The sequence below is a fragment of the Sciurus vulgaris genome (genome assembly GCF_902686455.1).
Source record: "Sciurus vulgaris genome assembly, chromosome: 8".
Classification (NCBI taxonomy): domain Eukaryota; kingdom Metazoa; phylum Chordata; class Mammalia; order Rodentia; family Sciuridae; genus Sciurus; species Sciurus vulgaris.
The window spans coordinates 41,524,322-41,541,489 of NC_136468.1; the positions used below are offsets into that span (position 1 = coordinate 41,524,322).

At 36.4% G+C, this 17,168-nt stretch overlaps 1 protein-coding gene across 1 annotated transcript in view; it reads left to right on the forward strand.

The window, feature by feature from the left end:
- The window catches only part of THSD7A (thrombospondin type 1 domain containing 7A), a 398,818-nt gene that overhangs the window by 243,511 nt on the left and 138,139 nt on the right, over window positions 1-17,168 (forward strand). The window contains exons 5-6 of the mRNA XM_079152060.1: window positions 10,570-10,725; window positions 11,479-11,691. Of these exons, the coding sequence (XP_079008186.1) occupies window positions 10,570-10,725; window positions 11,479-11,691 (369 nt within the window). The remainder of the gene's footprint in view (window positions 1-10,569; window positions 10,726-11,478; window positions 11,692-17,168) is intronic.

Here is a 17,168-nt window from a genome sequence, read left to right on the forward strand (position 1 = left end):
GATTAGAACAATATCCAGGAATATATATCCAGTAAAAAATAAAGATCTCACTAAAGAAACCACCCTTAGTGACCAAAAGTATTCGGAAGCAATTCTTTACCACAATGCATGCAGCTCTGTTCTGGAATGTGGATGGCATTTTTTAATAGGTGAGCATATAGTGCCACAGTGCTATATGGCATCTGCTGCAATTCTGAAAGCTGTGTGAAGCATGGTCTGAACATTACTACTTGTGGATCATCTGATGTGCTTGTTAGAAATCCATATTCCTAGGTTGTTCTTGGGTTGCAATCCAAATATAGTGAATCATAATTTTAGAGAATGGTATCCAAGAGTCTGCATCCTCTCTCCTCACTCCTACTCACCCTCCCCCAGTAATTGCTGCATGTACTGAAAATGAAAAAATTGCTGTTTTAAGGTTGAGATGGATCTGGAAAATTCTGATTATACTCCACAGAATCAGAAACTAGTAATTTTGTCACATTCCAAAATTCAATGCTATGATGACATTTTCCAATGATGTTGTCTCAGCAGCACTGGACTTGTAATGCTTGTTTTTAAAAAGTACATGCTACAGTTTTAAAAACTCCAAAATGTTACTGCCATTGAAGGAAAATGGTAGTAAAGTTTCTTCAATAAATGACAGTAAGATTCTGGGTGAACATTAGAATCCTTCTTGCTATAGCTTAATAAAGAGGAACCTGACAGAATACAACAATTTTGTTGTTCAAGTGCCAAAGCCAATATTTTAACTAGACCTGCCCATTCAGCTGGTAGCTGCCATAAGAATGGGTTCACTATAGGTGGAGCAGAGCAAGGGAGGAGTGAGGCACAGGAAAAAGGTAGGGGGATTGCCATCTCAGAATGTTGCTTAGAGTAGAAGCCACTGATGGACTGAGAGACAATGTAAGAAAACCGAAAGTATAGTCTAGGGGTCAAGAATTGGAGCTAGGGTTGTAGCTCAGTGGAAGAGAACGTGCCTAGCATGTGTGAGGCACTGAGATCAATTCTAAGCACCACGTATAAATAAATAAATAAAATAAAGGTATGTTTCCATCTACAAATATAAATTTTTTTAAAAAAAAAAGAATAGGTAGAAATGGTGCAGTGACCATCAAGAGCTTGGGCTGCTTGAACCAAAATCATTGCAGTTGTTCTTGATTTTTCCTTTACCCTCTCAACAATTCCTCAGGAAATTCTCCTGACTCTATCTTCAGTACCTACCTGGCCATTTTCAACCCTATGATCATCACCTAATCCAAACCCCTGTCATTTGCCTATATTGTTGTAACAGACTCCTGTGTCTTGCCCTCCACAATTAGCACTCCACACAGCACAGCATTATTTAAATGTCAAGACAGGCTGTCACTCTGTATTGTTTAGGCACCTCATCTGTGGAATTTTGGTATGGCAGTTCTAGCAAATTAATACACAGTCATCTGAACAATTATATTTAGCTCTGCAAGTGTGTGGAGTTGGTTATAGATCTTGTTTGATTAGATACTCAAATTCTTTTTCAGTAATTACTTTAAAACAAAGGCTTTAATTCTTCCAAAATTTAAATGTTAAGAATCTCTGTCATTATCTTGTGAATAGCATGCATGTTCCAAACTGCTCATTTTAATTTATAGTATCTTTTATCCTCGATAGGTCCATTGTACATTGGAATTTGAATTGGGAAGGGTGTGTTAGAAGATTTCAGTTTGAGTTTTATGTACAGTATTCTACAACATGTCCAGGTTAGAAAAAAATTCATATTGCAGTACTGCAACAGATGGTACATCCCTGTAGAGAGGGAGTGAGGTGCTCATCAAGCTGCTGATACAATTTGTGAGATTTAAATCCTAACCATGATTGGCATTGCTATAAAAATATGAAGATGTGTGTTTACATTACCACATGCTTTTAAATGTTCTTGTCTTATATGAAATAGGGTCAGTGAGAGAAATTATCTGACATGTTTTCATTTCTATAAATACTGGAAAGGATAGCACAGATTTTTTTTATTGGAGTCAAGACAGGAGGATAGTTATTTTCTAGGCAATATGGCTTTGCATATGGGCCTCCCTCTATATTACCTAAAATGACCAGTGGAATATAAAACTAGACAAAACACTGTTTCAGTCCTGGAAATGAGAAGAGAGTCCATCTAGGGACTGGACCCTTAGAGAAGTGTTCATTTTCCAAGATGATATTGATAGAAGATTGAAGAATTAGAGGCACCAAGAAAAAGAGAAAACCCCTATGAGACCGAGTAGAGTTTATGAGAGAAGTGGGCAGCTAAGACTCTCAGGGCACCCCAGCTCAGCCAGAGGGAAGGCTGAAACCAGGTCAGCAAGAGGTTCATCATTTAAAAGTTCTGCCTACCTGCCGGCAGATAGCATTCAGAGACCAGCCACAAAGGAGATGGTCTTCTTGGAAATCTGTCCCTGTGATACTTCACTGCTAATGTGCCAGCTCCTTCTCCACCATCAGTCTGTCAACATCCATAATTGGAAAGTTAGAACTAAAATCTACAGCTGAGGAGGAAAGGAAGAGGAACACTCATTATTTTAATCAGGGCACAAGAATCCTTTATTGGAATACTTTGAAAAAAAACTCATCTAAATTTATGAAATGTATCCAGCATAATTTTCACTCGCCTGTAAACTAAAAATGGATTAAACCTAGACCTCCTGTAATTGCAACAGAAAAGTCAGAAGGCCTATGTAAAAATACCCTAATTTCTAAGACCAGTGACCACTCCAACGAACAGCTTAAGTCTAAAATAGTCTAATGTAAGAAACAAACAAAAACGGTCACAGCTATCTGACTTGTGACCTCAAAACAGTTCAAGAGGTTATGCAAACAGCCAGCAGGAGTGTGTGCATGGAGGAGCCATCTGTGCTAAGAGCGGGATGGCCAGGATGGACGTCAGGCTGCCAGCTCACTAACCGCGTGGATGCAGTGGTGCATCAATTGGATACTGAAAACATTAATTATGATGCAGAAAACAGGCTCAGGTACTCTTCACATATGTGTCCTAAATGAAGTATATAACATCCTGGGTTAAAAGAACAAAAGACTAATTAAGAAGAATACCTCAACAATGAGTTATCATCCCAGAGGGGACTGGAAGTAAGCTTTGTAGCACATTAAAATACCAAGAGACAATTCTCAATCATTGTTTAAAATATGGTTGAAAATTTGGTTAAGAAATAAGTGCATAGTCTTTGGAAAACAATGTGCTATTTTAAAAATATGTGATGGGTTTTATGCTTCCATTAAGTGAGTCAGTATGAAAAAGAAATGAAAAAAGAAATGTAAAAGATACATCTGCGAATAAAATTCAATACAAGAACATCAAAAGCTGTAAGGAATCATTTGTAATCATAGAATTTGATTAATTTTCATGATAAAGTCTTTATTTGTTTAACACCAATTCTTAAGAGTGAAGTTTTAGTGCATCTGGCTGAAGTATAAGTGTTGAGTAAACCATAAATAGAGCCTTCTCAAAGTTAAAACTGGCTTGTATAAAATACCCTAAATCACTACCTATACACTGATCATAATGAAGGAAAGCAGAACAACAAAAGCAAAGACACAAACTGAGCGCCCCAGCCACTACCCTTCAGTACCATTTGGCACAAAGACCGGCTTTACAAAGAGTGAGCACTTGATATTTATTTTAGCCAATTGAGGGGGAAACAGAATAGAAAGGAAAGGAGAGTGATCTGTAACCAATTTATTTTTGTCTTTGAAATCTCTTTAGGTATCAGACTCCCTTACATTTAATCATAAAGTGTGTTTGGTTCTTATGTAGAAATTAAGATTTAAATCTAAGAGAATTCTTTCATAATTGTGAGTTAGCAATCAAATATGCTTGCTTGAGGAAATAAAATGCAAATTCAAGATTTTCAGAGAAGACATTGAAAAATAAATACAATGTCAACGGTTTTGAAAGTCTAAAATGTTCAGATGCTTCGCTAAATGGATGAATGAATTATTAAACTTATTGCAGTTTTCTCAACCTTTGAGTACTAATGTAGCTTATGAGTACAGAAAAGGCATATCATTATACAGATAGGTCTGAAGCTAACTGAGCATAGGATCTCTGATATTTTGAAAATCCAAAGATATTTTCATGATTTAAAAGTTAAAAATATACATGTGGGAGATTTGGGGGCACCTTAGAACAAAAATTATTTGGTTCTAAAATACTAGATATTAAAATTGAAAAGAATCTAAACTTTTTAAATCTAAAATCCTAGAGATTCATTTTCCAGTGGATGTCACTCCTACCCCACAACAATCAAATAGATTTTAAAAACCATGTAGTGCTAGTCAAATAATCCTTTATGTTATAGATTTCTAGGAGTTGTATGGGGGTTGAGGGAAGAACATAGCTTCTGTTAATTGCCATATGAGAGTATAGCATAGTGAACAAGTCAAATTCTGTTACTAATTAGCTATTTGACCTTGGCAGGTTGCTTAACATCTCTACCTCAATTTCTTTTGTCTTTAAATTTGGAATTGCAATACTTCATGAGCTTACTGTGAGGATTAAAATAATTTATTTAATAAATGCAATATAAATGTATGTGTGTATATGTGTCTGTGCTACTATACAGAAATTACACATCATGGAAACTCCAAGTGTCCTCCAGAACTCTCATGGAGGGGTATTAGAGGTTCACAGTAAAGATTAGATAGCCAAACTGCCTGGATATGACTCCAAAATCTAGTTATGTGATTTTCCTTGTTGTGTGATTTGGGGCAAGTTACTTAACCTCCCCATACTGTTTTCCCATATGGGGGATAGTGATCCCCACCAAATAGGGTTAATACCTAACCTGTGCAGATTTTGAGAATTAAATGAATTACTATTGTTAAGTATTTGCAACTGTGTAGCATTGCCTGATACATAGGCTAACTATTAAGTAAAGCACATCTCACTCCAACCCACAGTGGAACCCTCCTCTAGATTTTACATTTATTCTTCCTTACTTTTCTTTAAATATCTGACTTGCCAATGCACTTCAGTCAAAGAGCACTAGGAACACACCTGTATTTGAGTATGTTGGTTTATTACTCAAGGGAGAATGCACAATAATTTAATATTTGTACATGGCAACAACGTGTTTCTATTTTGTTGGGAAAATCTTTATATTTGTTATAATAAGCAATACTGCAATGAAAATTCTTCTAAATACCTCCTGTGGTAAATGTCCCATAGTTTTTCCAGGGTATACACTTAGGAGTAGCATGTCTTTTTAACCATGCTGGAACATTCCACAGTTGTTTTTCAAAGTTGTCAAAACCACTTAGATTCCCATCAGCAAGGTTTAACTGTTTGGGCTGCTTCATAGCTTCTCTGGCATTTGGCATTGCCAAAATTATTACATTTTTGAAAAACTGGTCGGTATGTCATTTTAGATTTTATATTTTTATTCAGTTGGATCTGGATTTTAGTGGCTAAGTTTAATCATTTGCATTTATTTTTTCTAACTTATTTTATTCTTTTTATTCCATTTTTTCTTTGTTTCTCCTTTCTTGCCCTCTTTAAATTTACCTGATTATCACATAGCTTGCCTTGGTTCAGATGTTGTACATCCTTATCTTACTTGTGTAAAGAGCTTGCCCTAAAGTTTTGAGGTGTAGGCCCAAATGAATACAGTCTATAATTAATATACTTCTAAAAACTTTGGATTATTTGACTGTAATCATTCTCTTCCAATTTTCATATTAAGTAGTCTTGTATTTCATTTCTATCTTGCTATTTTTATCTTTCTGCTTAGTTTCCCCCTATTGTTACAACAAATTACCACAACTTCACACTCTGTCTTATAGTTCTGAAGGTCAGAAGTCTAACATGTGTCTCCCCAGAGTAAAATCAGGGTTTGGCAGGATTCTGTTCCTCTCTGGAGGCTCCAGGAGAAGATCTGTTTCCTGGATCAGTTGAACTGTTGGCAGAATTTTGTTTCTAACAGGAGGAGGGCTGGATCTCTGTTTCCCTCAATGTTTCAGCTGCGGACTATTCCTAGCTCCTGGAGGCCACACTCATTTCTTTGGGTCTGGCCCTTTCTGCAAAGGTAGTATAGGCAAACCAAGTACCTTAGCAGCTTGGATTCTCCCTGCCTTCTTCTGGCTCATTGTTCTGTTCCAGCCAGAAAAGGATTTCTGCTTTTAAGGGCTCAGGCAATTAAACTGGGCCTCCTGCATAATCCAGGGTACATGGCCTATCTCAAGGTTCAAGCTTTTAATCACATCTGCACATGCCTTTTGCCAAGTGAGACAACATTGTACCAAGGCATAGAATATTTGGGGTCCATTATTCTGTCTGCCACCCTCTCCAGTGTTTACCATTACATCTCTCACCTCCATTCCATCCAGAATCTTAGACCCTTCTGTATTCACTTTCCTTTTTATGAGAAATAAATTCTTTAGAAATTTTCTTGATAATGCTCTATTATAGTAAAACTTTTATTTTCAGATTACAAATAGAGAAAATCCTCAGAGGATTCCCTAAATCTACAACATGATTCTAATCTAGCATAGTACTATAGCATAGTACTACAGAAATCTGGTCTATTCCCTGATACATTACTGATCCCAGGTCACAGAATTTCCATTTTTAATGGCTTAATGGGAAGCCTGCAATTGCCTATCAAGAGGTCTTTAATTATTAGGGATAAAGGAAAGCTGATTCAGCATGCTTGGAACAAAACATAGAAAGCTTCAGCCAAGAAACTGAAGATAAGAACCAAGTGGAAATTTTAGATCTGAAAAATGTAACAAATAAAAGGTGCTTAACAGCATAATAGAGGAGATAGAAGAAAGAAGCTAAGGACTGGAATACAGAGTAAGAGAAATGACCCGACTGGACCTGGGGATGTAACCCAGTGGTAGAACAAAGGTCTAGCATGCAAACACCTCTGAGTTCGATTCCCAGCACCACCAAAAAAGAAAAGAAGTTATCTCTTCTGGCCTATGGAAATAAAGTATATTGTAGGAAAAAGTGAAAGTTGTTTCAGGAACCTGTGGGACTATAACAAAAGATCTCATATTTATGATTAGAGTTTCAGAAGGAGAGGAGAAAGAGGGAAGAAATTATTTTTTAAAGTATCTGAAAAAGTAATGGCTGAAAACTTCTCAAATGGGGCAAGAACATAAATTTACAGATTCAAGAAGTTCTATAAGTCTCAAAGTTTAAACTTAAAGGGATGCCAAGATGCATTATAATTATGGTATGAAAACTATAGATAAGAAACAAAATTTGAAAGCAGTCAGAGAAAAATGACACTCTATCTAGAGGGAAAAGATGATCTGAATGACAGAGAACCAGGAACTTTATAGACCTGGAAAAAGTGACAAAGTATTTTTCAAGTGCTAAAGGGAAAGAATTGTCAACTTAAAATTCAGTACTCAAAAAAAATCCTTCTGAAATGAAGGAGAAATAAAGATATTTTTAGGTGAAGGAAAACTAGGAGAAATTGTAGCCAAATTTGTTGTCATATTATAGTTTCATAATATCTTACCATTGAGGGATACTAGGTAAAGAATGTATAGAATCTCTTTCAAATTATGATTTCATGTGAATTTACAGTTATCTCAAAATAAACTATTGGGTTTAAAAATTATATATTAGCTGTCTGTTTGGATTATACATTGGATGGATATCCAGAATACCTCAATGCTAGATTGATGGAAACAGAAGTCTTAAAAATCTATTTCTTATAATGATCTTTTTCCACTTAAAATGTGGTAAACTTAAAAAACACAAAAATATTTCAGACTACTCTCAATTTTTAGTTTGTTTTGATAACCCCAGAGAAGTTCAAACATTGCGATCTCATGAAGTATGTGATATGCCTTTAATTGAATATATTTTATATCATATGACATCAAAATATCTATTTTATTTTCAAGAAATCAGTCATCAGGTGTTTAAAAATGTGTAACATATTTCTTCAGAAATTGTACTGCATGAAAAATTTCTTTAGTAAAATTATATACAAACAATAAGTGTTCTATTTATAGAAAAATTCAGATCCCAATATTTGACAATGTGATTTCAGCAGCAAACACTGTTATATAATAAAGACCTGCAGGAATTACGTCCAACAGGTACAAACAGGATCCCAGTAAGGTCTCATTGGTTTGTCCTTTATTGATTGTGTCACACTGATTCCAAATAACTCTTGGGGCAATTGCAAAGATGTGATTGACTTATAGTCTTTGAAGAATTCTGCTAGTATCTGGGATTTACGTTATCAATATATACTCTATTTACAAGACAACCTATAATGAAAATCACCAAGGGAGCAGAATATACACAAACATATATTCTCTCCCTGTTTCTTTGATTAATGAAAAAAGCCTCCATCTATATAAAAGTACATTTATAAAATAGAGGTCACTTGTCAAGAATTACATTCTCAGGGTTGACTTGGTTGACTTAACAGCTGAGCAACCCTCGAGAGTATTTTGCTTTAGCAATACTTTCTTGAAACTTTATTCATTACCTTTCTCTTCTAGTAACTCAAGATTTTGTGACTGATTATTCTGTTTATTGCATTCAAAATCTAAAATTAAACTTGAAAAGAGAATAGCCAGGGAAGCTGAAGCACAATGTTTCACCTTGTTTCCTTAATGAAGTTTGCTTCTCTCCCAAAGTCTTAAACTTTAGATATAAATTTCTTCAGACTCATAGTCCTCAAAATTGCATGCCCCTTAGACTTTGCTTGATATAACTATTATTTCCAAAGCAGTATATTAATACAAGACTTAAAGTGACTTCTAATCAATCGAAAGAAAATGCTGGAGAACTTTTAGGTCTCCATTGCACAAAACTTCCAATTTAAAGAGTCTGAAAGATGCTACAAGTTAAAGGATGAAAGTGAAAATACTTATGTTAATTTTACTGCATAGCATAGACTCTTCTGCCTATATGGGTCTTAAAAATAATTCACTGTTATGTGACATGTGTATCATTATGTCAAGGTTTTCTTTTTTATTCATAGAAAGTAAAGCATTTATTTCTGTATTTTCTATCATTAGTGTGTCAAGGACTTTCCCCATTAGAAAGCAATAAAATTAATCATTTTTGTCTTTGGCTGATGTTATGCTGTGCATAGCAATAATCATTTTAACTTGAGTGAGAATGCTTGCTGTGCTCCATACTAAGCAAATTAGAGGTGCCCTGTCATTTATTTTCACTGTAGTCCATGTGGGAAGTGAGGAGATAAGGGATAAGCATTTCTTGGAGGAAAAAGAAAAAATAAAATCTGCAGAATATTTTTCAAAACAAAAACTGGCCGTAAGAGAAGTCAACATAATGGCCTTTAGGTAGCATGTATGGCTGTGTGTTCTTGTGTGTGTAGAAACTTAAGGGATGCACAACTTCAGGGACTTACAATTTGCCTTAGAGTTTAAACTACAAACAGGCATAGTCAGTACTTTTATTTAAAAGTCAAGACATGTAGCTTAAAATATTTTAATATCTTTATGAGTTCCTAGATGAAATCTTATGCAACTGCAATTCGATAGTCCTCTCACATAAGAGAATGAGATATGTCTGAGTCTCTGTTATTTAAGTCCTTTATTCTGTAAGCATGGGTTCTCCAAATTATCAGAGTGAAATTGGAACTAACTTTTATAAATGGGAATATGTGACCAAGATATTTATTAGTTAAATATTTTGCAGCAAAAGTAACAACAGCTATTAAGTGATAGATGATATACATAGGCAAACAGCTAATCAGCTAATTCTCTTCTTCTGTTCATATGAATACCTTCCACTCAGCAATTTTCAACCAGTCTGTATCCGTAACTCTGGATATATCTTGACATAAACTGTCAAATATACGTGTGTACAAAAGACCCAAACTATTGGATCAAAAAGATAGAAGCATGCATAAGCAATGTGTACCCATAGTTCACTGGTCAACTTATGAACAATTATTAATTAGAGTCCTTAGCAATTCTTGGATATTGGTCAGATATGCATATAACATATTCTGCAAAAGTCCTGGAAAGCACTGCATGAGTCATGAAGCTGGAGTAGAGAGAGTAACTCCCTATGAGCTGTACCTTCCTCATAGCGATGTGGTACCCCTTAACACTTGTAGACTAACAGGAACAGGAGTTTGCTCCATCCAAAGTCACTCAGTGGACATATTTTTCCATATTTACTGAAACTACTTTGTCCCTCATACTGTGTTCAGTTCTCTGAAGCAGATTCTACTTTCTTAGACTCTAGCTCAGAATTCACCTTAAGGATTATTTTATTGACTAGGAAAGTTGCATTTATCATTATTAACTACCTGGATAACTGGTGGTAAAGTTGGTAATAGACAATTTTCATGACTTCTGGTCCAGTGTCCTTTGATTAAACTGTACTACTTCTTTTGTTCCTTACTCCTCTTTTTATTCTCAGGATGTAGTTGGGAAGCATTGGAATAGTATTCTGGTGCCACATCTTCTCAGCATCTTCCTTCTCCATACACACAGAAGAATCATTTTGTTGCCCAAAACATTTGCTTTTGGTTTAATTCTTAAGGTATATCTCTATTCTTTTTTTCCAAACAGCCTCAAAACCAGTGGATTCAAAATTATGCACTGGTCCAGTCCCTAATACGACACAACTGTGCCACATTCCTTGTCCAATTGAATGTGAGGTTTCACCTTGGTCTGCTTGGGGACCTTGTACTTATGAAAACTGTGATGACCAACAAGGCAAAAAAGGTATGTCCTATTGACATGATGTGCTTGAAGAATCCATCAATTGTGTCACATCGTGAATTATTTTTAAAATGCAGTTCTGTGTTCCTTGTGATTGTTCATTTATGATATTTTCAAGAATGGCTATTAATTTTGCTTTACGTTGTCAGGAGAAGCAGCACTTAGGTGCTATTGAAACCTCGACAGTGGAGCCAGGACGGATTAGGTCCTGAATTCAAATTTCCGGAATCTAAATTCAGTAGAGGCTCAAAAACACTTTCTCTGAAACCATCCAACTTTTCAGAGGTTCCTTTCCCAAATTCAATCATGTGAAAAGTAGTAGAACTTTCACTTGATCATAAATATTTCTGAATAGCTTGAGATTTCATTATTTCTTTGAAAGTTGTTTAATCTTAGAATTTCCAAATCTATCTACCAAAATCTGTTTCTTTCTCTCTTCCCCCACCTCTTTCTCTTATCTCGCTCCTCACTGAGCCCTATGAGGGAGATGGAAACTATCTGACATTTTTTGCCTTATCCTTTCTGTAGTAAGCTAAAACCAAACCTCTTTTTGTCCCATTCTGTTCATTCATTCATTTAGAAAATGGTTCATGAGGTCACAGTAGGCTATAATTTGGGGACACATGCACTAGTGATTCAAAACAAACATGACTTCCACCCTCTACCCACATCCATCATTCACATGGAGTTTCATTCAGCTTTCTGAATTATTAGACCCCTGATGTTAATAAATATTTTCTTTCCCCAATAATTCAGGTTTCAAACTGAGGAAGCGGCGCATTACCAATGAGCCCACTGGAGGCTCCGGGGGTACCGGAAACTGCCCTCACTTACTGGAAGCCATTCCTTGTGAAGAGCCATCCTGCTATGACTGGAAAGCAGTGAGGCTTGGAGACTGTGAGCCAGATAACGGAAAAGAGTGTGGTCCGGGCACTCAGGTTCAAGAAGTTGTGTGCATCAACAGCGATGGTAAGACTGCAGCATCTATCCCATTTTTATGAATATCTATTTAACTGTGGAGGTATACTTTTACCTCTTGTCAAAATCTTGGGTCTTCTCTCATTATAACTGGTTCTACTTACAAAGAGTGAGCTACCTATCTCCCTTGGATGGATGGGTGGATGGATGGATGGATGGATGGATGGATGGATGGATGGATGGATAGATATTAAGGCAGAACTGTAGAGATTCCATCAACCATCACAGGGAATTCTAAAATTTTAACAGAACAAATAAGAACTAAACCATCATCAGGGTAAGAAAGTGTTAATTTGCCAAATTCCAAATAACAAGGAAAGGAAGTCGTTTTTTAAAGTGATAACTGTTTTATTTGCTAATGAAAATGGAATGTAAACAAGAAAGGGCCATAAAAGTCGGTTGACTTGACTCTAAAAGTCTTTTTGTCCTACTCCACATTGTGTCTCCTACTCTCTAGGCACCCCTTCTAGGAATGTCAGAGCCACCAGTGGATCATGTTTTCCACAAGGTTCTTTTCCCTAGCGACGGTCATCACCTTGGACTCTTACGACTATTTTTCTTTTGATAAAATATTCTGTCTTGATGTCATCCGTCAGAGACTTTTAGATTCTTCCCAAGAGTGCTATAATTGTTTGGGAGAGAAACTATTACCCTCAGCAATCCCTGAGTCATACTGAGGAACCACAGGACTCCCTCAGACACAGTTTAACAAGATCGTGGCCACGGGTCCTTCTAGCTCTCAAATCCTATGACTCTGCACATGGGAAAAGTGTGAGCACTGAACCCAAGGGTCCTGTGGTTGACAGTTTCTGCTATTTATGGCATATGCAGAAGCATCCTGGTACTCCCCTGAGATGCTGGAACATCTGGTAACCTTCATAATTCCTCCCATCCTATTTTCTTGCAGCAAGCAGAATTGTTTCCTCCTGTGACTCAGTCACTGTTCAGTAGTAAAGAAAGATCCTCTCTGGGGTGGGAGACTGACAGCCACTTGACATTACTGAGAAATTAGCCTTTCGACTTTGAAACATGCAATGTCGCCTTTGTCCAGGGTCTGTGGTTGCCATGCAGGAGAGAGCAGGGGAAAATTTGAATCAATCCTTGCTTAATGATGAATTTTACATAATCTGCTTTGTTCTATGAAGGTGTAATTAGCCATAATACATTCTCTCTTTATTCCCTGTTCTATTCAAAAGGGAAAGAAAAGGAGAAAGTATCACTTGGAGATTGGCATTTGAGAAAAGAATGCAAAAGAAACAATTTCTGACTCTACTCACACTTCATATATTGTTTTGGAGTAGTGGAACTCTATGTTATCTCCTGATTTTAAAAAAAAAAGCATTAAAGGTCATATTTAACTTCATTATTAATACTGTCTTAATTTTTTCTCAGTTGAAATAATTTTTCCTGTTCTTCTAAAGATCTAGGAAAGAATTAAAAGTCCCAGCTACTGTAAAAGATTTTTCTATGTGAAATGAAATGCTAAGACACAAAACTGTGTGTGGAACTTTTGCCTGAGTGTTATAAAAAAAAAAAAAAAATCCAACCTAACTCAGTGCAACAATTTTCCTGTATATTTGTGAGAATGGGGTATATTTTATACAGACTAGGAAGTCAGCTATTTAAAAGATATCAGTGGTTAATTTTAATTTTGTTCAATAAAAATTATTTTTTAACACAATCATCTCTTCAGTTGTTGTGAAACATTAAAAAGTAAACAGAGTTCTGAGCTGGTTCTCTCCAGTAATGTTTGTTATAACCTAAAAAGTCAATTGGTAAATCTGCAGACAAAAGCCACTTTCACTTTGCCTGCCTCACAGACAGAATGAATTTTAAAAATGTAAGAAGTATGCAAATGGTAGTCGATTTGTTATTATTGTCCTTTATCTCATCTGTTATTAAAATGTACCTGGTGACTTTAGTTTTAAGTGTAAATTTAATACTTTGGTGATTTTATACAGAGGTGTATAAAATCAGGAGAATTCTTTTGTTGGTTGAAATCCTGGAGCTGTCTCAAATCTGTATATGAGACAAGACACAATAGGGCTGATAGAATAAATGCAAAAGCCAGAGACCTGTAAATACTACTCCAGTATTATCATGTGGTCACCCGGTAAGTGCTTAGCAGCTGCACCAAATGTTGTTTTGTAATTAAATTGGGCCCAGGGAATTAAAGTTGATTAGTAGTACAGACTCTACCCCCAGGCCTAGGCTGCAGCTATGGATTTTGTTTTATAATTAAGTTAAAGTTCGACTAGGGACATGAAGAATTGGAGCCTGTGAACCTAGCAAATAATGAAAAGACTTTTTTACCCTCCCACATTCCTCACAAATTTCACAACTTTGTTAATGACTTGAAAGCACTTACTGTCTTTATTTTCCTTCCCTGAAATATTCTTTGTCTAGGCTTCTGGAGATCATTAGAATTTGTTACCGCTGTTCATTTTTCCCATTGTTTTCTAAGGAGCAAGTTGAGGAAGGTTGGGAGAGCACCCAGGCAGAATTTTATATAGGTTCTGACAGAGATGTATAACAGAATCACAAACAAAAGAGCTTAGAAGACAATCAGACTCTCCAAAAGGAGATGAGCATTTTACGTGTGCTAGAAGGTTACAGATATCAGCATGGGAGTTTTGACCTACTCCATTTCCAACCTGGGCCAGTTCACCCCTCCTTAGGCAATCTGGTGGCGCCTGCTCCCTGGAGGTCACCATATTGATGCCAGACTTAGTACAGACACCAGATTGGCATTACATACTACACCCAGGACTCGTGGACCAAATTATATTGCTATATTTTGTGCAGGTATGAATATGTAACAACAAATCATATCAATAGGTACAACTCTAATGCACCAATAAAAATTTGGAAAAAAAAAGCAGAAAAAAATTTTAAACATCAGAAAATCTATTCCAGCTCTGTAACACAGATGGAGGAACTATCCAAGGGTGGGTAGGGAAGAATCCTAGAGGGTGTTACACCTTTGTGAGCACCCCACATCTCCCTATTTAATTCCTGTAACATTTGTCTGTTTTTATTTAAAGATGTAAGTTTGGTGACCTAGTAGTATTTTATTTCCTAAATTGGTTGGTTAAAGGCAGAACAAAGGCTATTAATCTGGAAATGAGGAGCGGGAGAATGTATTTTATTACTTGAGACTGTAAACTAAATATCATTTCTATGTTTTCTTCCTTCTATTGAAAAAATAAATAAATCATGACAGTCATACTTCCCTACATTGGCTCCTTTTCAGATACCAGAGAATTGACACCATGGCCACTGAATTTCAAAAACTCTATTTTCTTGTTTTCTGTGTTATGTTGTGAAGTGATGACCCACAGCCCTTGGAAATGCCTGCATTTGTGCACCACCTTTAGTTTTTCTACATTAGTGAAAGTTATCATATAAGCAACAACGGCGATATGCACAACTCACTCTCATGCTTGACCCAGATTTCTTGAAACCAAAATATAATATTTTGCTGAAGAAGAGCAGTATAACAATTCACCTTTATGCATCTCTTAATGGCACTGTAGTAAGAGTAATGGAAGGTCTCCACCTAGGGCTCTCACTACCTACTGTGTCATTCATGAATGGGTACATTTCCATTATCCAGAGTCTCAGCACCACAGCAAACAGGCTGGATTCTCCTGACACAGAAAACCTGTGATTGCGAGCATATTGAGATTAGCATGAGGTAAGCCTCTGAAGCCAGAATTTCCCTTCTATTGGGAACTTTTTTTTTACCTATCATTAAAACTACAGTAGGAAGAACCGACTGAAAACACGTGAGGAAAAACCTTTAGCATCCAGGGCACTGACTTTCTGAAATTTCTGCCAATTTCTTCCTTTTGGATTAGGGTGTAAGTCCATATCTGAGTAGAGGGAAGGGAAGATAAGTGCTCTTCCTTTCCTGGTTCATTGACGTCATACTTCTTAATCCCATGTGGCTGGTGTCAAGAATATAAACACGTATTTCAAAATCTTGAGATGAACCCAGGAATAAACATTTTAAACATTGAAAATTTTGTACCTCTAGAGAACAAGACTCAATGTGGGGATAGATGGGGCAAAATAATGCTCTGTTTTAAGCTTTAAGAGTACAATTTGATGTATTTTATAAACTATAAACACTGACTTAATTTGTCCAAGTATGTATTTATTGAAGAGCAATAGTTTGTATGAGAACAGAAGTAGATAGGACAAAGAGTAAAGATGTGGAGTAAGGCACTCCAGGATAGAAAGATCTGGAGCTCTCGAGACTAATATTTTGACTGACTCAAAACCCTCATATATTCTCTCAAAAGTAGGATGATTGAATATTAAGATGCTTACAGTTTACTGAAGATTCATTCTCAGAAGAAGCCAGTAAGAAGGGGGAATAAAGTAGTTAAACAGAGAAGGATGTGTGTGTCTCTGGTTTCCAGAACCACTCCAGGTTCAGCGATTTACTAGGAGGACTTGTAGGACTCAACATATAGTTGTACCCGCAACTGTGACGTCTTATGCTCAGCAAAAGCAAAATACACACAGAACAAAGTCCAGAAGAAACCATGCATGAGCTTCTAGGAGCTCCCAGTGTAATCACAGGATGTACTGAATTTCTCTACCAATGAGTTGTAACACATGGGAAGTGCTATCTACCAGGGAAGTTCATTTGAGCTAGAAGTCCAGGGTTTATTAGGGGTCAGCTATGAAATCCCTCTGTTCAGAACATACCAAGATTCCAGACTCCCTGAAGGAAAGCAAATATTCAACCTAAGCCAGATTGTTTATATAAACACTATAAGCACAGGAAGCCACCCTTGTCATGTAGAGAATGATAGAGTCCTTTAGAAAGTCAAGTACCCAGATATAAGTCAAAAATCAAACTTGTAAGAGAATTCAAGGATAACAGTCTCAAGGCTGCTATGTGAACTTCTTTCTGCACAGAGAAAAAAACAGAATTGTAGGCTCAATCTAATTAAGTTTGGCATACAGGAGTATGAATTAAATCTTAAATCTAGTGATTCTAGAAACAGAGGGGAGATGATTTTTTTATATTCTCACAGCAATTCCTAGCCCACAGCTGCTAACTGAAAGGAGGAAGTTGGGTTCCAGAAACCTCTAGCATCCCATATTGTCCGGACAACCTTGTGCTTAAGGGCAATCAGCCAATGGTGAAAAATGATGTTTTGGCAGCAGAATCTCAGAGGGGTGAAAAGATCCAATAAAAGGGACCCTGGAGGATCCAAATTGGCCAACAACACAGTCCATTACAGAAGATTCAATGACAGTAGAAGGGGTATAGTTGTTATATAATCTAAAAGGAATCTACAGCCTGATGCTACACTAGAGAGAATATGCAGTTTTCCAGTGTAGGATAAGGCTTTGATGGGACATTTTGGTTGATAAATATATGGTACTCTCTACATTCCTGGCATAACAAGATAGAAAGAGCTGAGTTTTTCTGCATAATAGGAGAATTT